The sequence below is a fragment of the Purpureocillium takamizusanense genome, chromosome 11 (assembly GCF_022605165.1).
Source record: "Purpureocillium takamizusanense chromosome 11, complete sequence".
Classification (NCBI taxonomy): Eukaryota; Fungi; Ascomycota; class Sordariomycetes; order Hypocreales; family Ophiocordycipitaceae; genus Purpureocillium; species Purpureocillium takamizusanense.
In genome coordinates, this window is record NC_063078.1 from 170,121 (window position 1) to 189,742 (window position 19,622).

Genomic DNA, 19,622 nt, shown 5'->3' on the forward strand with positions numbered 1-19,622 from the left:
GCCATGGCATCGGAAAACGACGGATTTCACGGGGTAAACTCCGGAGTGCCCAGCTGGTACACCACGCAACTCATCACTCACCGTTGCAAGCTGAAACTCGAAGGCGCTTTCGTGGCCCCCCTGCAGCATCAAGTACATGACGACGTGCTTCCCATTTGACTGAACAGCTAACAATACAGTCAAGTCCTGTTGAAGCGAGCCACTCCCACTACTTTGTAGTCGCAGGTGCGAGCTCCCCCAGCCTCATCCCAAGCTATCTAGACGCCCAACATCAACAAAAGACCCGGACCGCACCACCCATGTCTTATGAACATGTCTTTTCGATCCCAAGGAGCCGAGCCTTCCCAACTAGCAACTGGATGATCCAACCAAGCACCCTCAGCCTATCGAGAAAACACCAATCCGTTCCTCGCACCAATTACTCCCCTGCGCCAAGAAACAAAGCAGTCCGCCTCCTGGCTATCGATCCGGCCGTATGTCCGCGAGTGCGCACCACTCTCTCTGGCCCGGCTTCCACCGTGGGTTGTATCTCCAAGCAAATATTTTCATACACAAACTCATACCGGGCATCAACACAGCTCACGAGTTGAGCGTCTTGATCATCATCTTCTGCTTGTCCTTGTCCGTAACCAGCAGATGACGGCTGTCAAACATGATGCGCATCGTGTCGACGATTCTGTGAAGGCTGCTCGCGGCACCCCGCTCCTGCGTGAAGCGCACAATGCTCAGCGGCTGCTTCTTGCCGTGCTCGATGACCGTCATGACCTCGGCAGCAAACTCCACTTCCTTGAGGTTCAAATCTGCGCCTCTGGTCAGCAAACGTGCCCAGGCTCAAAAAAGGTCGTCGTGCACTTACAGTTCTTAGCCCCGAGCCGTGCAAAGACAATGTTGCGCTGCTTGTCCACCTGGACTCCCTTCATGCCATAACGTCGCCACTCCCGCAAAAGGATGCCCACTTCCTGGCGGGCCCGCTTGCGCGAAAGCGTCATGCAGATGTAGGTCGTGGCGGGCTTCACGCGGAACAGGCGCGTCAGCCAGTTCTGTTTCACCGCCACGTTCCGTATACTGCCCGACCCGGAGTCACGCAGTGCCTGCTGCCGAGTCTGCCTCGCCGCCATCTTGTCCTCGGTAGCACGGACCGGTCCTGTCTCGGCAGTCAGTCTGCAGTCCGTAGGTCGGGGGACTTCGGTCCTGTCCCGCTCACCTTCGACAATCATACCCGTCTCTCTCTCCTTGTTGCTCTTCCAAAAGGGAAAAGTAAAGGCCTTCTTCTTCGCAGCGGGGGCGAGTCCATCCGCATCCGACGATTGCTTCGACGCAATGGAGGTCCGAGCCGTCTTGGGTTCGCTAGCGGCCGATGCCGACTCCGCCTTGGACACCCGTCTGAACCACGACGTCTTCTTCTTCTTCGTATCGGCGCCCGTGTCGGCTGCCGGACGCTCGACCGCATCGTCATCGTACTTTTCCGCATTGTATGCGAGACGCCGATGCAATTTGTGTCCAAAGTCCTCCGTCGCCGACTTCTTTTGCACGTTCAGCGGCTCGGGCATCTTGACGGGACTCGTCGATCCAGGAGAGTGAACGACTCGGATAGTGTTCTCCACCTTGCTGAGATACTCGAGGCTCCTGTCCATATCGTCGGACCTCTTGCCACTGCCATGCGGAGGAGCTGAGACGACTCTCGTCCCGTCACTGTCCACGGCGGACGTCGTGTTTTCGTGAATAGACGGAAGAGTCGTCAGCTTCCGGCTTGGCTGGTGGTTATGCGCGGGGGCCGAAACAACCCGGCGGTCAGCGTGCTTCGACAGCATGACCGGAACGGCCAGGTGAGGGCCATCGTGCGACACAGTCGCCGCGTCGTTGTTCTCCTCACCGCCAAAGTCAAGCTCGGACTCGACGTCACGCAGGCTCGGGGTGAGAAACTGCTTCGAGGGCTCCTCGGGGGGCAGCGGGGGCAGCGGCCGGCTTTGCCACGAGGCAGCGCTCGATCTGTCCGTAGCAGGGGTGGTGACCGTCGGGCTGTCCACGGTTATGGAGAAGGGGGTTGAGCCGCGGCCTTTCTTCTCCGCGTCGGTCCATGAGCCGCCAGCCGATTCGGCCTCAGCCAGCGTGCCCTTGAAAGCCTCATCGCAATCCTTAGCACAGCTGTTGCTGAAGTGGCGAAGTTCTTCGTTAAAGATCATGGAGGCGCCATTCTTCGGAGCGCCCTTGGCTTTGGGATGCGTGCCATCGGCTTGTCGGCGGAGCTCTGGAGAGGGAGACCGCGCAGCCTCCTTCTGGTACATTGATCCGTCTCCGGCCACCGACGCCGTCGTGCGCAGACGAGTAGGTTGCCGCTTTGCATAACCAGCAGAGGTCGACCGCCTCCTAATATGCGAAAAGTCGACTCCCCGCTTGTGCCGCAAAGCAGGAATCGCCACGTGGGGCGTCCCCTGTCTGTTGCTGCGCAAGGACAGCAGTGAGCCTCGCGACGGCTGTTTAGCCATGATGGACGCCGCCCTGGCAGAGTTGGCGCGCGCTCGTCGAGCGGTGGTGGAACCGCTTCGAGCTCTCGTTGTGCTCCTGACGCTGACCGTCTCGGCATCCCTGTGAATGACAATCTTGGCGTGGCTGGCCTCCGGCTCGCATCCTTGTAGCATACGGCTGCCTCTGTACGGGTCGTAGCTCTTTTCGGTTCCGGACTCGGTCTCGGCGGCGTTGGAGATGACGGTGAAGCGGGAGACGGATCGACCGTGGCCTTTGCCGCGAGGCTGCGCAAACTCGCACGTCGACACCTTCTTCTTCCATATGGTCGGCTTGAGATGGTGGTAATCGCTCATAGAGTGTGCCAGCTCGGGTTTGAAGTCCTCTAGCTGCTTATCCCGATAGTTGTAAAGCAGCCAGTAAAAGGCCTTCTGGTCATTGGGTCTACCTTGGCGTTAGCATCATCGCAAGCATCGAAATTCCGTGGTACAACTTACTCGTCACAGGAGAGTTTAAGCACAAGGTCCTGCTCGCTGAACATGTGCCACATGGAACGCAACTGCCTGAGAAGCTGCGGGTCGATCTCACTACGCTGAACAGGAGTATATTGGAAGCCTTTTCGCGTATCTGGCAGCTGGCCCGTGATGTCCCCAAAGGAGTCGAGAGAATTATACTTTTGAACGAGGGGGTGGCGCCAGATCTCCTTGAGGGTGATTCGGCGGTCAGGGTTGACTTGAAGCATGCGTCGGATAAGATCGGCGGCTTCGGGGCTGACGCATCTCGGCATCTGGTAGTGGCCCTTCTTGGTCTTGGCCATCATGACGCGCAGGTCGGGATCGTCAAAGGGGAGCGTGGCAGAGAGCATTGCGTATAGGATGACACCCAGGCTCCAGATGTCAGCGCGGTCTCCACGATATTGTCTGTTCTTAAGGAGCTCCGGGGCGGCGTAGTGAGGGCTGCCGCATGCCGTCGCAAGATGATGGGTGTCTGTCTGGTGAAGTGCCGCCATGCCGAAGTCGGCAATCTTGATCTGAAGGTCGCCCGTGATTAGAATGTTTTCGGGCTTGAGGTCCCGGTGGCAGACGTTGAATGAGTGGCAGTAGGCGATGGCGCTGATCATTTGGCGGAAAAAGAAAACGGACGTATCTTCCGAGAGGCGCCCGTAGGTGTTGATAAAGGTGAAGAGATCGCCACGGTCAATGTACTCGAGGATCAGGTATCTGTCTCGCGGTAAGATACAGCGCCGTAAAAGCCAGCAACGACAAGCAGCAACTCACATTTCGGAGCGATTTTCCCAAATGTCGTACAGTCTCATAATGTTTGGATGCTCGATAAGCTTGAGGATGGCCACCTCGCGCTCGATGGCCATGGGGACGCGCATCTCGCCGTTGATCTGCTCTGGGAGACTGCTGTCCCACTTGCTCAGAGCGGCCAAGCTGCTATCTTGGACGAGATACGCCATCCGCCTGTTGACGATCTTGACGGCGGCGAGCTGTTTGGTGACATTGTGGCGACACAGGCGGACGCGAGCCGATGAGCCCTTGCCCAGCGTTCTTCCAAGCTGCCACGGACCGACGTGCGTCTTGTAGCTCCTCTTGCTGCGACTGCTCGACGACGACGCGTATGAAGCTTGGGAGAAGCGCTTGTCCTCGTCAGCCTGTTTGGGCGGGCTCAGGACTGCAGGCGCGTGAGCGTTGGTGGCGCCATGTGAAGTTGACGGCCGGGAGTTCTCAGCCATGGGGTTGGGCACGGTACGACGAGCTTGTGCCTGGGTCTGCACGTGAGCTTGAGCGTGAGCTGGGCGTGCCTCGGCGTGATCGGGACGCGGTTTTCCTCGAGGCTGCGGCTCCAGGAGCGGGAACGGGGAGTTGATGCGGTTCGTCGTCTCGGCCAGCGGCGAGCGGACTTTGGCGCCTCCAACCTCGGCCATGGTGTAGCTTGGCGACCCTTACCGGCGACGAGGGCACATACTATTCGGGAGAAGCGGCCTGCAGGCAAGAGACGGCAATGACGCGGCGCAGGTAGAACACGAGACGAAGCTGCAACGGCGGATAATGAGTAAATGTAGCGTCCAAACGGGGGAGCGAAGGCAGTACTGGTGGAAACAACAACAACAAATGTCGCGATAGTCGAGACGAGATGAGACGAATGCAAGAAGGAAACAAGAGAGGAACCCCGATGAGATGATGGCGATAGAGGCAGACAAGAGAGACAGACACCACTCGCGCGGCTACACGGACGAGGTTGGAAGCAGACGAGACGTGCGGGGGGGGAACGAGCGAGAGGGGACGCGGTCGAGTTGGGGGACGGGAGAAGAAGGAGGACGGGAGGAACGAACGACTGCACGTCTCGTCCTGCCCGGGAAGGAATGCAATGACTTGGTGGTGCTCGGCGCTGTGTCCAAGGTAGGTGGCGCGTGTAGGCGAGGTACAGGGCACTGCAAGAGAGCTGGCGCTGGCGGGCTGGGGGCTGCCAGCGCACCTCAGTGGTTGGGTTGAGGTCGCAAGGGAGGCCGGGTCGCGCACCTCACTGGAACTGCCTGGGACACGCAGTGACCGATCGCTGGCATCCGGGCACTGGGCACTGCGGGTCTGGTGTGCCTCGGGCGCTAGAACCGCCGAGGCGAGTGAGTGAGGAGGCGCGCCCTCACACGGGACGAATTGGCAGCACATCTACATCTACGTAGTAGTGCCTCTAAGTGCTCTACTACTGCCTCCCATACCTTGCGTGGTATTCACCTCAGCTTGCACTGGCCCAGCCTGCCGCCCAGCCTGCCCGGCCGTGTCGGACATGCAACCCCGGAGCAAGGCACGCTACCTCAATGCCAGCCGCGGTGCCGCCCGTGGCGGGGCGTCGCGCGAAGTGGAAGTGATGCGAGATTGTTCCATCACGACGCATTCCAGCCGCGCAGCAGCCACACCGACGGCCGCGCAGATTGAAGGGGCCCCAGCCTCGCTGCCCGCTACCCGTGTCAAATGAAACAATGCCAGTCCGCGATGATCCGGGCCGATGGGCAGCGGTCGCTCGGCACTACTATGCCAGAGCTCGTGTCTTTGTCTCGAGGGTGCATCACGCGGCGCGCCGCAACGCCCGCGGCCGCACCCAGCCCCCGATGCAGAGCGAGTGAGCCCGCGTGGTCTATTGTGCAGAGTCCTGATCACGCGCTTCAGAGCTCGCCACGGCCTCGCGGCGTCTCGCTGCTTGCTCGGCGGGGGATGCGGCGTGTCGTTCGCGCATCGCGGTGTGATGGTTGCCGCGCAACGCCGCCGCGGGCGCGCCTATTGGTTCGCAGGATATGTACGAGGTACTGAACACGACTTGCCCCCCATCCGACCGGCCATTCTGGAGGGCCGCTGCACCCGAAAACGACTCGCGAGGCGGGAAGCGAGGGCAGCTCAAGCAGAGTCTCACTGGAATTCAAGGGATGTCGTCGCCTGGCTTGGCGAGCAGGGATGTCGCGTGACTAAGCCGATTTTCAGCCCGCGCCTCGACACCATCGGTTGGTTGGTTTGGTGGCGTGATGATTGATCGATTAATTGCAGCTTCCCGCCCCGCCTTACCGCCCCGCCATCGTCAAACGTTGCGTGCCGTCGACGCGGATAACGAACCCCATCAAAGTTCCGGCCGGATTTAGAAATGATACAAACATACTCTGAGACCCAGCCTGCCGATCTCTCTCGACAATCGAGACGTCTTGCGATGCCCCCTCGCTCTCCGTTTCGTTCCCGCACTGCAGATAACTTGCCCGCGCGAAAGAGAAATTATTTCAGGCTAACGGAGCAATCGCGTTGGCACAGGTGTAGGCTTCACCTATATACTAATACCTTGGACTGATCGGTGGACTCTGAATCCGCGTCAGGAGATGATATGAGGCTTCACGAGCAAGTCGTCGTCCAAAATCTGGTTCTATAGGGTAGGTATCCCTGCTCGCCGCCATTCCTTTGGCATGCATGGAGCAATTGTGCTGCGACCCATCGCCTGCCAAGTCTCTCAAAAGTCAGAACCCATTAGCGATGGTCAGTAGTGTGTTCTAGAACTGTCGTGCTCATCGATAATCGACGAGCTAGCCAGCAGCTTGCACCGTCTCTACGCCCCTCTCGACCACAATCTACGAGCAAGATGTGCACACCCCCACATGTACTGTACACCGTCAACCTACGAGCCCGCCTATCATTAACCTCCAGCCCCGGCCTCGAGTCCCCGTGACTGCTCTTCCAGGCGGTTCTTGTGGTAGTCTGTTAAAAGATCCGGGATCCGTTCCATGACCTGCTGCACCTGGTACAACAAGTGCTCTCGAGGATTACACTGTCGGTGGTCTTCAGAGGGCGTCCCCTTGATATCGCCTATGTCGTGGATGATCAAGCTGGCCAGCTTCTTATACAATCCGGCGACACTGTACCGCACATCGGAGGGGTCCGGCAGCGGCCACAGCTCCGCCCGAGTTAGGCAAAAGGTCATGGAGCCTAAGATCATGGACTCGCATCTGTGATGCCCCATCCACGTCGCGTGACGGCACCACCTGGGCTTCTCGTCCACGACCGTGAGAGTCTCGACCATGTCGTGGAAAATGTCTAGCAGATTTCGAATAGTCGTGGACCGGATCGATACCATCCTCTCTTCTTCGCCGTAAGCCTCCTGTCCCAACAAAGGCAGCTCCAGCTTCGTCGCTCACCGATGATATAAGGCGGAGTCTGGATCTCCTCGAGATTGCCGGCATCATTGAACCAGGTGCCGTCAAATTCCAACAGCATTTGTTGGGAAATCGCGGTGAGGTCCTCTTTCCGGCCAAACTCCCACGATATCCAGAGCAGCTTCGGCATGTCGCTGGGCGGTGTTTGCTGCTCGCTGCCGAGAGACGACATCCACATCTCAACCCAAGGGGTCAGCAAGCGGGTCGAGTCGTAGTAATGTGTCAAGACCACCAGGTCGTAAAGGTCTCCAACCGCTAGTGCTTTGGGAATGGCCGAGAAATGGTCGTGTGCTATGTCGAGGAAGATTTTCATGGCGTCGGGGTTGTCGTCCCCGAGGCTGATCGTCCAGTCGTCAGGAGCGTCTTGGTTATCTTTCGCCTCGGCAAAAGTCCCGTAGAGCATGCGGTCGAAGACGGGAGACACGCGAGCCAAGGTCCGGGAGCAGGTGACGAAAGTCGCACTGTTTTCCTCGTCTGGCTCTCCGACCTGCAGCTTGAGATCCCCATGCTAGTCAAGTATGATGTGCGTATGCAGGCTGTTCATGTCGGCAGCGTCCCTGGCGGTTCAAATGTGGCGAGAGCAACGGGGATTCGTAGATACTCGGAATGGAGCTCCATGATCGAGCTTTATCCCAGAGCTTGAGCAGGCTAGACAAATATAATCGAATCAGTACAAGGACTCGCACTTGGGGTGAAGAGCTTTGCGAATGAGGCTTGGTGGAGCCCTGGGGAGGCCAACCCTCGTATCCAATTTGGGGCGTGGCTGTAGCCGGCCCATAGCCACTCGGCTCCTCGAGGACCAAGGCGTGATATCGATCGATATAGTGTTTCTCGGCCGCAAATAGAAGCATCTGCTGATGCCCACGGGCCGCTGAGTGCGATCGTGAGAGCCAAAGTCTTGGCGAATGACAACGCCATGGAAGGCTGCCAATGCTGTCCCTGAATAGGTGCTCGCTCGTGCTAACAGTATTGCCAATGAGCGCCACTGTGATCATAGCACTGAGTAGCGGCTGCTCTGCTGAGATCAGCCTGAATGGGTTACTGTTTCGTGCATCGTGGATGGCGGGAGCAACTGGAGCCACCGCAAGGTAGCTTAGCGGAATCTAGGCCCATATATAATTAGATAAGCTGACAGATACCATCAAGCAACAAGCGTGATTGGTTTAGTGGTAAAATTCTCCGTTGCCATTCGAGCAACGTCGGGGAGCCCTGGGTTCGATTCCCAGATCACGCATTTCTTTTTTGTCTTTTGACAGTTTCGCTCGTCCGTCCGCTTTCCTAGCATTGTCAGACGTCTTTTGCTCCTTTCTCCTGCCTTTTTGCCCCCTTGTAGTCGTAGCATCAAAATACCAGCTTGTTCAGCTATTTTATAATGGTGGGTGCCTAGTGTGAGCTGGAGCGGCGCCTCCAAGCGCTTTGGGCTTGTGGTGGGGCTGAGGCGCCTCGTCTACTTTGTACTTCACGCGTGAGCACGCGTCTCCGCGCAGCGTTGGTTAATTGCTTGGCTTCTTCTGACACCACCTTCACGACCTCAACGCCGCATCGACCGCTCAACACCCACGCGGCGCCCTGTTTGCCGACCATCGCCGTGACGACCAGGCAGTGCAGGCGCCATGGCGCGCCCTACAGCTCGTCGTCGACCGCGCGACGAGTCTGAGGACGGAGACGAAAGCGACGACCCGCGCTACGGATCTCAAGCCTCCGACACGCCCAAGCGACGCCGCGTCGAGCCCGAATCCGAGTCAAACGATGACGACGATGATAGCGACAACGCATCCCCCGCTACGGCCCCTGCGCGCCGCGTCAACGGGGTTGCAAATGGAGACACCATGAAGGACTTCTATCCAGGCTCCATCGTGCGCGTCAAAGTCCAAAACTTCGTGACATACGAAGAGGCGGAGTTCTTTCCGGGGCCCAATCTGAACATGGTCATCGGGCCAAATGGCACCGGGAAGAGCTCCCTGGTCTGCGCCATATGTCTGGGTCTCGGATACGGGCCAAGGCACCTGGGGCGAGCCGGCTCGGTCAAAGAGTTTGTCAAGCATGGGAAGGACACGGCAACCATCGAGATCGAGCTGCAAAAGAAGCCAAAGGACCGGTTCAACTACGTCATTCGAGTTCAGATCCGCCGCGAACAAAACAGCCAAAAGTGGTGGCTGAATGGTAAGGAGACGACGCACAAGGCCATCCAAGCACTCATGCAGTCGCTCAAGATCCAGGTGGACAACCTCTGCCAGTTTCTCCCGCAGGACAGGGTGGTCGAATTCGCCGCCTGCACTCCCGTTGACCTGCTCCATGAGACGCTGCGTGCTGCGGCGCCCGAGGAGATGCTGGAATGGCAGACGCAGCTTCGGAAGCTCCATAAGGACAAGAAGGACCTCGCCGAGACGGTCCACGCCGACAACGAATCCCTCCAGAACCTCGAGAATCGACAGCAGGGGTTGCAAGCAGACGTGGATAGGATCCGGGAACGCCAGGAGATCCAGGAGCGGGTCAGCAATCTTCAATCCGCCCTCGTCTTCTCCAAGTACACCGAGGCCCGGACGAGATACTCACAAGCCCGGGAGCGGAAGAAGGAGGCCGAGAGATCCCTTCGGCGTCTCGAACAGGAGTGCGGACCTTCACTCGAAGCAGTAAACGCAAAGCAGGAGTACGCGCAGCTGATCGAAAACGCCATACCCGGCAAGGAGAAGGCGCTGAAGGATGCCGAGCACGCTGCTCAGACCATGGCCCGCGAGGTTGCCTCGGCAGCTGAGGACGTCAATGAGATGGACAACAGGCTCGAGGCCGAGCGCAAGGGCTTCGACTCCAAGAAGAGAGATCTTGCCAACTCCAAGACGAAGCTTACGGCCTACCAGGCGGACCTCAGGAACCGACCATCGGAGTTCAACGCCGCCGAGTGGAACCAGAAGATTGTAAGTCGACTCGCCTTGTGAAGACCGGTTCATTCTCTAACCAGGCCTGATGAAGCGCGCCGAAGAGCATTCTTTGCGTGAGCTTGACGCAGAGTACAGGCAGCTGTCAGCACAGATCAGCGACGTCAGAGACAAAGGCAAGGCCGTTGTCAACGATATGCGCAGGATACAAGAGAACCTCGACGGGCTCGACACCCAAGAAGGCCAACAACTCAACTTCATGAAGAAGCATTTCCCAGAAATCGCCCAGGGCTGGGAGTGGGTTCAACAGCATCAAGATGGCTTCGAGAAGGAGATTTTTGGCCCTCCGATGATAAGCTGCTCGATCAAGGACGAGCGCTACTCGGATCAAGTGCAGTCGCTTCTTCAAGCAGACGACTTCATGTGCTTCACCGCCCAGACGAAAAGCGACTACAAGAAGCTGTCGGACCAGCTCTACCGAGTCATGAGTCTGTCTGTCGTCATTCGAACCTGCGCAACACCCCTGGAATCCTTCAGGCCCCCTGTTGATGCCGAGGAAGCCCGGAATTTGGGACTTGATGGGTTTGCAATTGACTATCTCGATGGGCCCGCGCCCGTCCTGGCGATGCTTTGTGCCGAGAAGAGAGTCCATCAGTCTGGCGTTTCTCTCCAGGACCACAACGATGCAGCATACGAGCGGCTGATCCACAGCGGCAAGGTCAACAGCTGGGCCGCCGGCAAGCACTCGTACATGGTTCGACGGCGCAGGGAGTACGGCCCGCAGGCCATGACGACCATCAGCAAGAACATACAGCCTGGCAGGTTCTGGACATCGCAACCGATCGACGCGCAAGAGAAGGTGGAGCTCAATCGGCAGCTCGCCGAAAAGAGAGGGGAGAGGGACGCTCTAAAGATGGAGCATAGCGAGCTCAAGGCGAAGCAGAGCGGCATCGACGAGAGGAAGGATGACATCAACAACAAGATTGTGAGTCTCAGCCCACGTCTTGCCTTCTGGTAGCCATACTGACCGTGATTGCAGACGACGTTGAAGAACGAAAAGAGCGCGCTGCAGCGCGAGTACCAGAAGTGGCAGTCATTGCCCGAGAAGATAGAGTCGGAAGAACGGGTCAAGGCATCGCACGAGCAAGCCATGCGCGACGCGAGGAAGAGCATGCAGGAGCTTCAGTATGACTGGGACAAGGCGGCGCTGAAGAGGGCCAAGCTGGTGGTGCGGCAAAAGGCCCTCATCGACAAAATCCGCGAGGCGCACCACGCGCTGCTGGACGCCAAGATCAGGCTCATAGAGGCGCGGTCCGACATTCTCGGCCTCAGGGACCGCAACGCGGGCCTCATGACGCGCCTCGAGCTCGAGAAGCAGAACGTGCAGACCGCTGCGGAGGAAGCCAACATCGCCAGGGACCAGGGCCGGCGCCTGGGCGAAGAAGTCCAGGAGGTGTGCGCCCGGGACGAGGCCAAGAAGGAGCTCTTCACCCAGCTCTCCACCGGCAAGGAGCCCCAGGAGCTGGAGATGGAAATCTCGGCCGAGGAGGCCAAGCTCGAGCTGATCCACGCCGCCAACCCTAACGTGCTGCGTGAGTTTGAGCGCCGCGCCCAGGAGATCGCCAAGCTCAAGGACAAGATGGAGGGCTTCAACGAGCGCCTCGGCTCGCTCAACCGCAAGGTGGACGAGCTGATGGGCAAGTGGGAACCCAAGCTGGAAGAGCTCGTGTCGCAGATCAACGACGCGTTTGCCTACAACTTTGAGCAGATTAGCTGCGCGGGCGAGGTGCGCGTCCACAAGGACGACGACTTTGACCTGTGGGCCCTGGACATCATGGTTCGCTTTCGGTGAGCATTTCTCTGCCTCTGCCTCTGTCTTCTCCTCTCTCTTCCTCCCTCTCTGCCTCCCCTACTTCCGCTCCCTCCTTTGTCCCCCCTTTTCTGCGCCACTGCAAACTAACCACCGCCCTCGTCACAGCGAAAACGAGACGCTCCAGCAGCTCAACGCCCACCGGCAGTCGGGCGGCGAGCGCGCCGTCTCGACCATCTTCTACCTCATGGCGCTGCAGTCGATGGCGCAGTCGCCCTTCCGCGTCGTCGACGAGATCAACCAGGGCATGGACCCGCGCAACGAGCGCATGGTGCACGAGCGCATGGTGGAGATTGCCTGCCGCGAGCACACGTCGCAGTACTTCCTCATCACGCCCAAGCTGCTCACCGGCCTGCGCTACGACCCCAAGATGCGCGTCCTCTGCATCGCCAGCGGCGAGTACATGCCCAGGGAGGGGAGGAAGCTCGACTTTGGCCGCTGCCTCGCCGTGCAGCGCAGGCTCATGGCTGCCTCGTGAGGGGAACGAAGCGGCGGACCTTCTTCCTTTTGTTCCGTCCTCTTCTCCTGTTTCGCGACAAGGGTTTCCGCGACGGCACGGTAGATCCTTTGGACGCATGCATGCATGCATGAATGCGCGGTATGGCGATGCCCGAGAGCAGCGGCAGGCCGGAGAAAGTTCATGGCGAGCAAAAGGCACAACTAGATAGCGTTGCAGCAGCACGGGACAGCGATCGACGTCTTTTTACACGTAAATACATTCGAGAGCCGAACTGCGCACATACAAAGAAGCCCTTCACTTCCCATCGCGAAGCACGCAATGTACCAACCGTTGTCAACCTTCACATGCCCGTCCGTCCGAGGCGAGCAAAGAACCGCCACCGCAGTCATCATCCACACCCAGCGCAACGCGACGCCCCGTACATGATACAGAAACCAATCAAGCCCCCATCGTCATCTCAAGATAACTTCATTTCATCATTCAAGCAGAGCCCTAGCTAGCCAGAGCCGTCCATCCCATTTTTGCGCGTGCGTAGTAAGTAGACGGAGGGGGAAACCGAAAGACACAAGAGCCGCACGAAAAAGGCGCCGCACCCTCCCCGAACCTCTCGCCCTTCGTCTTCGCACAAGACCAATAGGCGCCCAGTCCCGCCCCCGCCACCACAGAAGGCGAGGTTCCCGGTAGCGTCTGTAAATGCTCAGACGCAGATAAAGAGTGCCCTTTCCGCTGCTCACGGCACTGGGCACACAGAGAGGGGACAGGCGCGGGAGAGACAGACAGACAGATACAGGTACAGGGCAGCGAGTGATAGATAGATAAAAGCTCGCATGCTTGCATATGCGCCCGCGGACCGCGCGCAAAGCCAACGTGACAGCCCTGCCCCTCGCCATGCAGGGAGGGTAACCCGTGAAAGAGGAAAGGCGTCGATATAATGTTGCTTCAAACCGACAAATTTAGACTTAGACATTGAAGCGAGAGCTGTATGCGTCACTCGCAATGAGAAGAGGAACAAGGGGTAACGAGAATAAAACGGCCGGCAAAGGGGAACGGAACGAGGCAAGAAACAAGTCAACTCATTTCCCCCCAAACTCCGAGGCCCTGCCTCAGCCCCCCTTCCGGGACCCGGAGGAGACGGCAAGGGCTGAAAGCAGCAGCAGGCTGATGGAATGTACAAGACGTCGCCAAACTCGTATATGCGCTGGACGACGGCGGGAAAGGAGGAAAATAAGAACAAAAAGGTCCGCGGGGTATATCGTTGGAATGCATGGTCATGAATGCACGTAGCAGGGAAATCCCGGAATTAGTTTTGGTGTGGCTTGTCGGCGCCCGTCTGGTGGTCATCGGTATCGAGCCGCTTCCTCCAGTCGGCGAGGCTCTCGCTCAGACCCAGCGCAGCCCCGGGAAGGGCATCGTCTTCCTTCTTGCTAACGGGCGTCGGCTGGTCAAAGTCGAAGTTGGTGCTCAGCCGGTAGTTCTTGTTAGTCGCCTCCCAATGGCTGCGCAGCGTCTCCAGTTCGCTCGCGAGGTTGTCCAGGGCCGCGCTGTCCCTATTGTCGAGACCGTTGCCACCGTACGCGCTCTCCGTCCCGGAGCTCTCGCTGCGGGCATGGCCGCCGCCCAGGCCGTTGGCATTGGAGGCGGCCTCGGCGACAGCCTCGGCAGGCAGCTGGCGGCTGCGGCGGCGATAGCTGTCCACCGAGTGCTCGACTTGGTCGAGAAGGAGCGACACCTTTTGCTCCGCGTCGGTGGCGCGCTGTTCGAGAAGAGCATTCTCCGACTGGAGCTGCTCGAGATCCTTGCGATGCGACGTGACCGCCTTGGCGGCCTCGTCTCGCTGCCGGTTGCTCTCGGCCAGCTCTGTCCTCAGAGACTGGAGGCCCTTGTCCAGCTGCGCGCTCGAGTTCCGCAGCTCCGCCTCAAGACCCTCGATCCTCTTATGGAGAGCGTCGCGCTCGTTCTCCCAGTCGCCAGGTGGCACCGACCTGTCACCGCCGCCCTCTTGCGCCCGGCTCTCGAGCTCCTCGATCTCGGCCTTGAGACGGCCGTTGTCAGTCTTGTAGCGAGAGAGCTGGTCCTTGAGCTGCTTAAGCATCTTTTCGGTCCCCTTGACGTAGTGCACGGCCGACTGATAGTCGCTCTCGAGCTGTGAGAGCTTCTCACGGTACGCAAGCTCCGACTCTTGCGCTTGCGCCGCAAAGGCCTGCTTGACCTCCTCATGAGCCGCCGTGGCGCTGGCGAGCTGCATCTCGAGGTCCCGCATCCGAGTCTGCTCGGGGGATGTATCTCGCGGGCTCGTGAGGCCGCGGCCGCGAACGGCGCTCGTCGGGCTGATGCCTCGCTCGTTGAGGATATCCTTGAGCGCGTTGTGCTGCACCGTCATGGCGTTTGTCTCCAGCTGCTGGGCTGCCAGTCGATTTTTGACGTCCGAGTGCGCAGCCTGCAGGGACTGCACCTCTCGCAGAGACGACTGCAGCTGTCTCCTGATGGTCACGCCCTCGCGGCTGGCTTGCTCTTGATACTGCTCCAGACCCGCGATGCGTTCCTCAGCGCTTCGGAGTTTGGCGGCGGCGGTGTCTGCCTCCTGCTGGTACTTCTTGACCAGTGCGTTTGCGGCGGCGACCTGGTTCTGCAGCGCGGTAAGGCGCTCCGTGTCTGCCTTGCCGACGGCGCTGACATCTCTCGTCGAGATCTTGTCGAGACCCGCAAGCACGGCTTGACGATGCGTCTTGGCCTCGTGGGCATGTCGTTTGGCGAGCTCTTCAGCATCTTGTAGGCGCTGCGTGGTCGAGACGAGTTCTGTTGTGCGTGCTTCGTGCTCTGCCTTCAGCTGGCTCAACTTGGCCTCGATGTCCTGCTTCTGTGCACGCTCCTCCTCGAGCTTTTGCTCCAGGTGGGTCCTGGCATCTTCGGATGCAGCGATGGCGTCTCGCAGTGACTGGAAACTCTCGTCGTGGTCCTTGGCGTTGCCAACGGCCTCGTCGTACTTGGTCGCAAAGTCCTCCTTTTCGATCTTGAGAAGCTCGAGGGCCGCGACTGCCTCTGCGCAAGCGACCGACTGGTCGCGGGCCTCGCGCTGCATGAGATGGAGCTCAGCCTTGAGTCGCTCCACTTCGGTCGAGGTCTGCTGCTTGTACGTCTCGAGGTCCCCCATGCGCCTTTGCGCCGCGCCGGCCGTGTCATCGGCGAGTTTTCGAGCCTTCTTCTCCGCCTCCAGCTCGCTCCTGGCGGTTTCTACCTGCGACTGCAGGCTTCTCTGAACGTGCAGTGCCGAAGCGAGCTTTTTGCTCAGCTCGCTCTCCCGATAGGTGCCGTCGTCTCGGTCGCGGTCGAGTTGCGGAGTGCTGCTGGCGGATCCTCCCTGATGGGCAGCCAGCCTGGCTTTGGCGTATACGGCCTCCTGTATCGCGGCGTCGCGTTGCTTCTCGGCCTCGGCAATCTGCTTCGCAGAGAGAACGGCCTGCTTGTCCACGGCGCTCTGGACATTGGCCAGTTCGGTCCTCATGGCTAGGAGGGCCTCGATCAAGGGCCGATCCTCGTCGTCAAAGGTTTCGGCAGCCTTGGCATCGAGAGTCGGGCTAAAGGTCGCGGTCGAAACGTAGCCAGACTTGCGGGCGAGCTCGAGCTCTGATGCGTACCAAGCATTCCTGTTCCGTGACGCGTCCAGCTCCTTGAGGAGGGCGACTGTCTGGGAATTGCGACCGGACGACCGTCTGGACAACGGGTTGCTCGGCTGTCGCGTTGGCGGCGGGGGCGAGGACGGTCTCACGGCCCTTGCTGCGGCTTCCGTCGAGCTATCGACGGAGCCCGATGATTGCCCATGACGGGTCTGTTTGGTCTTTGTGGGCTCGATGGCAGCCAGCTCTTGCTTTGCAGGTCCACGGGCGGCATGCGTGGGCGTCCGGCGACCGTTGACGCCCGCGGCCGCGTTCTCGGCGCCCGCATCACGCGAGGCGGGGGGTTGGGCGGGGGGTGTCGCGCCAGCGCGGTCGGCGGAAAGCCCACGGACTCGTCCGACGCTTGACGGCGGATCGCCTGTAGGTTTCGCGGGTGTCGGCCCTTGCGGTGGGGGTCCAGCAGGGCTCGAGGTCAGGGCAGCTCGAGACTTGACCGCCGCCGCCGGGCCCGCTGCCGCCGAGTTCGGGGAGGCGCGGGCATCGACTCCCGGCGTGGGGGACTTGTGTCCGTTCGTAGGAGTGACCATGGGCGCAATTGCGCCGCCGCTGCCCTTTCTAGAGTCTGACGGGCCGATAGAGCCTTCTCGAGCGGGCATCGCGCGGGGAGGATTTTGCACGTCGCTCGCGCTCGGTCGACGGCCCTGGGTTATCTTTTGCGCGCCTTGTTGACTGTCGTTGGGATAGCGAATCTTGCTCGTGTCTAGAACATAGAGGATGCCGAGATCGTTGATGGCCGACGCCGCGGAGCTCGGTTCGCCGCCAAGAACCACAATCGACTTGCCAACCGTCGTCATGCTATGGCCAGAACGGGACGACGGAGATGGGCCCATGTTTTGGAATGTGTACCACCTTCGCGTGGATATCCTGAAGGCGGCAAGGTCTCCCAAATCGCTGCCCTCCTCCGTGCGACCACCAAAGACGTACATGACATCGTCCACGAGGGACGCAGCGTGGCCCTCTCGAGGGGCAGGGATGTAGCCTATGCAATCCAGCTGCGCCCACGTGTTGACGGCCGGGTCGTAGCACCATACGTCATTGAACCATTGGTAGCCGTTTGTGCCACCAAACCTGCGACAGTGTGAGCAGCTGAATCGCGATCAGGCAACGAGGTGTGAAGGCGGACTTACAGGTACATCTTGTCATTGAACGTGACCATTGAGTGGTTCGTGCGAGCGGCCGGAGCCTTGGGCGACGACTCGCCTTGTAGGAGAATTTCCCAACGGTTGTTGGGCATTTGCAGCTGGTTCAAGTCGAAAGCTGAGAGATCATTCATGAAGTGGCCCTCGACCTGACCACCGAAAATGTAGATTTTGGAACCGAGAATGTTCAGGGAATGCCCATAGCGTCCGGACGGGCGAGGGCCGGCGGGCAGGGCGCGTGACCAATGTCGAGTTGCTGCCACCGATCGTGTTAGCCAAGCGTATGGCAGGGGACCGGCGTGAGTTGGGGATTCAACACTTACAGGTATTTAGGAGATAAAGCGTCTCGTCCAGCGCGTCCGACTCCTCAATCTTGGTGTCGCCGCCGTAGACAATGAATGCGTTGCCGACGAGCAAACTGGCGTGACCGACCCTGGGCCCTGGGCCCTCTGCAGTCGTGGCAAGGGGATAACAAGCCATGTTGCCGCCGGCCTCAATCATCCAGAGATCGCCCTTGACGGTCGAGCTGTTGATGAGGCCGCCCATCATGTATATGTCGCCCTCCTTGGACGACGTCGCATTCACGGCGGCGCCATAGCGGGGGAAGGGACTCGGGTGTGACGTGGTATAGGTTAACCGACGCTGCGACCAGGGGTAGAGCGACGCATTTGGGTTTGTTGGTTGTGGTCCGTTGCGAAGCTGGGAAAGGGTCATTAGGGACTGCGCTCTTCTCAAGGGCGGTGGGAGCCGCGACGGCCGGCGACGGCTCCAAAAGGGTGGTTCGTCGATACTCACAGGCAGATCACTGGGTTGCGTATTGTCAACGCTGCCTCCGCGGCGACCATGGCCACGGTCTGGGCTCCCGACGCTGCCATCGTTGTCTAGAGAGGTGAGGCTGCCCGTGGGCGTGGAGCGCTGTGCCAGGGCGCCCTTCTCGTCGCGGGCCATGCGAGAGCTGGCGCTCTGGATAGAGCCCTGGGAGCCGGAGTTGCCATCGCGACTCGACAACGCGCGGTCCTGGCTCTTCTTGGACTTGAAGAGGAAAGCCATGTTCGGCGAGGTGGGAGAGAGGAGGACCGCTCGGCGGCGGTTGGATTGAAGCCGCGGCGCTCAAGGCTGGGTGTGCGATGGCTTCGAAATGCTATGCTTTCGTCTCGGGTTCGAGGGGGATGCGCCGACGATGCGAGAGCAGCCGCTGGATGGTTTGCGACCCGAATGCGTGGTCCGGACGTCGTCGTGGCTCGAACGGGGGGGCGGGCGTCGAAGCCGGTGGATGAGGATAGGGAGCTAGAGAGCCAGCTGGAGAGGTGCAAGCCCAGGCGGACAGGCTCTGTGGCAGCGCGACGGCGCGGGTTAGTGCGATGGCGGTGGTGGGCGCGGCGTCAGGTCAGCAAGTGACGGGAGCCAACGGCCGACGATGCGAGGAAGGACGGGTGAACCGCAGCTCGAGTCTAAGGATGGCTGGTTGAGCATCGGTGAACCAGCCCGCGAAACGTTGGCAACCCGAAATTTTGGCCAGCCGCCGACTTTTTCGGGAGGTGGGATTCCAGAGGGGGGTTTTCGGTTCAGGGGAGAGGAGGAGAAAGGGAGCACGCATGCACGTTAGTGTCGTTTGTTAGTGCTAAGGCAGTGGCGGCTTTGGGGAAAGGCCGGTTCGTGGATGGAAGGCGGGCACAGACAGGCACGCCGCCTTGGCCTCAGCGGGTGGAGGTGGAGGGATAGACAGCCGAGTGACAGCGACGGCCCAGCAGCGCTGCAGCTGCACGTTAGCAGGTCCTGGCCAGGGCAGTGGTGGACTGGGGGAGGCTGAAGCGCCGCCAACGGTGGATGCAGGTGGACGCGGGTGGGCTGGGCTGGGGCGATCGCCCCCCGTAACAGCAGGCTCAGTCCACTAATGTGCCAGGGACGGCGTCCCACTACCACGCGGTTCGCGGCTGGTGTGAGGCGGCAAGGTGAGTTGAGTGGTTGAGTGGTTCCCATACCTCACCTACAAGTCGGTGGCCTTGGTGGCTTCGACGGCGCTGTGGCAGGCGGGCGGACAGGCTGGGGCGCGCGAGCTAGCCTGCCCTGCCTGTCCCTCTGTGTGCGTGCGTGCGTGCGTGCGTGCGTGTGTGTCATGTCAAACGCATTGAGCCCACCTCTGTCCTTTCTTCTGCCCTTGCCTTCTCGATGCCTTGCTTGTTCCTTGGCGCTGCTTGCCCTGACAGCATTGTACATCGTCGGGCCTGGTGAGTGGGGGGGTTGGGGAGGGCCGCCGTTATGGGCAACCACCAGTCCACCTCTGGCCGCATGGACGGCGACCCAACGATGACGAAACACATTGTGCGGTACTTACCTATCCCGGAGAGCACCTCACTCCGGACTGACTGCTGATACTACCTGAAGGTGCCTATCAAGGCATGGCAGAGGGCAAATGACGGGGGCTCAGCGCACGTCCGTCCGCGACCTCA

The 19,622-nt window shown here is 60.0% G+C and overlaps 4 protein-coding genes and 1 non-coding gene across 6 annotated transcripts; 2 read left to right on the top strand and 3 right to left on the bottom strand.

The window, feature by feature from the left end:
- Window positions 1-134: 134 nt before the first annotated feature.
- Window positions 135-4,493, bottom strand: GIN4 (Non-specific serine/threonine protein kinase). 2 transcript variants are annotated; one of them, XM_047991665.1, is made up of 4 exons: window positions 3,741-4,493; window positions 2,961-3,683; window positions 1,205-2,907; window positions 135-1,144 (listed from the first exon to the last, which is right to left on the bottom strand). In XM_047991665.1, the coding sequence occupies exons 1-4, from the start codon at window positions 4,391-4,393 to the stop codon at window positions 813-815; spliced, it is 3,411 nt and encodes a 1,136-aa protein (XP_047847677.1). In that variant the 5' UTR covers window positions 4,394-4,493; the 3' UTR covers window positions 135-812. The 2 variants fall into 2 exon arrangements, with proteins under 2 accessions (XP_047847677.1, XP_047847676.1); XM_047991664.1 differs by having other exon boundaries at window positions 135-800; window positions 857-2,907.
- Window positions 4,494-6,287: 1,794 nt separating this feature from the next.
- On the bottom strand, window positions 6,288-8,067 carry JDV02_009963 (uncharacterized protein). Its single transcript, XM_047991666.1, has 3 exons — window positions 7,893-8,067; window positions 7,136-7,801; window positions 6,288-7,079 (listed from the first exon to the last, which is right to left on the bottom strand). Exons 2-3 carry the CDS (start codon window positions 7,554-7,556, stop codon window positions 6,637-6,639), a joined length of 864 nt encoding a protein of 287 aa, XP_047847678.1. The 5' UTR covers window positions 7,557-7,801; window positions 7,893-8,067; the 3' UTR covers window positions 6,288-6,636.
- Window positions 8,068-8,305: 238 nt separating this feature from the next.
- JDV02_009964 lies at window positions 8,306-8,387 on the top strand. The gene has a single exon. It is a non-coding gene; the product is annotated as a tRNA-Gly (tRNA).
- Window positions 8,388-8,587: 200 nt separating this feature from the next.
- Window positions 8,588-12,647, top strand: SMC5 (Structural maintenance of chromosomes protein 5). Its single transcript, XM_047991667.1, has 4 exons — window positions 8,588-10,068; window positions 10,124-11,014; window positions 11,069-11,877; window positions 12,008-12,647. Exons 1-4 carry the CDS (start codon window positions 8,767-8,769, stop codon window positions 12,375-12,377), a joined length of 3,372 nt encoding a protein of 1,123 aa, XP_047847679.1. The 5' UTR covers window positions 8,588-8,766; the 3' UTR covers window positions 12,378-12,647.
- On the bottom strand, window positions 12,543-18,759 carry KEL2 (Negative regulator of mitotic exit). The gene is made up of 4 exons (XM_047991668.1): window positions 17,968-18,759; window positions 17,496-17,871; window positions 17,161-17,428; window positions 12,543-17,101 (listed from the first exon to the last, which is right to left on the bottom strand). The coding sequence occupies exons 1-4, from the start codon at window positions 18,220-18,222 to the stop codon at window positions 13,660-13,662; spliced, it is 4,341 nt and encodes a 1,446-aa protein (XP_047847680.1). The 5' UTR covers window positions 18,223-18,759; the 3' UTR covers window positions 12,543-13,659.
- Between the last annotated feature and the right edge of the window lie 863 nt (window positions 18,760-19,622).

Bases quoted from the DNA above. Each gene is read 5' to 3' on its own strand.
- GIN4 (XM_047991664.1), bottom strand. From the start codon at position 4,393: ATGGCCGAGGTTGGAGGCGCCAAAGTCCGCTCGCCGCTGGCCGAGACG. The intron at 2,908-2,960 runs GTAAGTTGTACC...ACGCCAAGGTAG, and splicing joins CTTAAACTCTCCTGTGACGA to ACCCAATGACCAGAAGGCCT. The intron at 801-856 runs GTAAGTGCACGA...CCAGAGGCGCAG, and splicing joins ACGGCTCGGGGCTAAGAACT to ATTTGAACCTCAAGGAAGTG.
- JDV02_009963 (XM_047991666.1), bottom strand. From the start codon at position 7,556: ATGCTCTACGGGACTTTTGCCGAGGCGAAAGATAACCAAGACGCTCCT. The intron at 7,080-7,135 runs GTGAGCGACGAA...ACGGCGAAGAAG, and splicing joins GACTCCGCCTTATATCATCG to AGAGGATGGTATCGATCCGG.
- SMC5 (XM_047991667.1), top strand. From the start codon at position 8,767: ATGGCGCGCCCTACAGCTCGTCGTCGACCGCGCGACGAGTCTGAGGAC. The intron at 11,015-11,068 runs GTGAGTCTCAGC...CCGTGATTGCAG, and splicing joins ATGACATCAACAACAAGATT to ACGACGTTGAAGAACGAAAA. The intron at 11,878-12,007 runs GTGAGCATTTCT...CCCTCGTCACAG, and splicing joins GACATCATGGTTCGCTTTCG to CGAAAACGAGACGCTCCAGC.
- KEL2 (XM_047991668.1), bottom strand. From the start codon at position 18,222: ATGGCTTTCCTCTTCAAGTCCAAGAAGAGCCAGGACCGCGCGTTGTCG. The intron at 17,872-17,967 runs GTGAGTATCGAC...ACCCTTTCCCAG, and splicing joins CGCAACCCAGTGATCTGCCT to CTTCGCAACGGACCACAACC. The intron at 17,102-17,160 runs GTAAGTCCGCCT...ACACTGTCGCAG, and splicing joins TTCAATGACAAGATGTACCT to GTTTGGTGGCACAAACGGCT.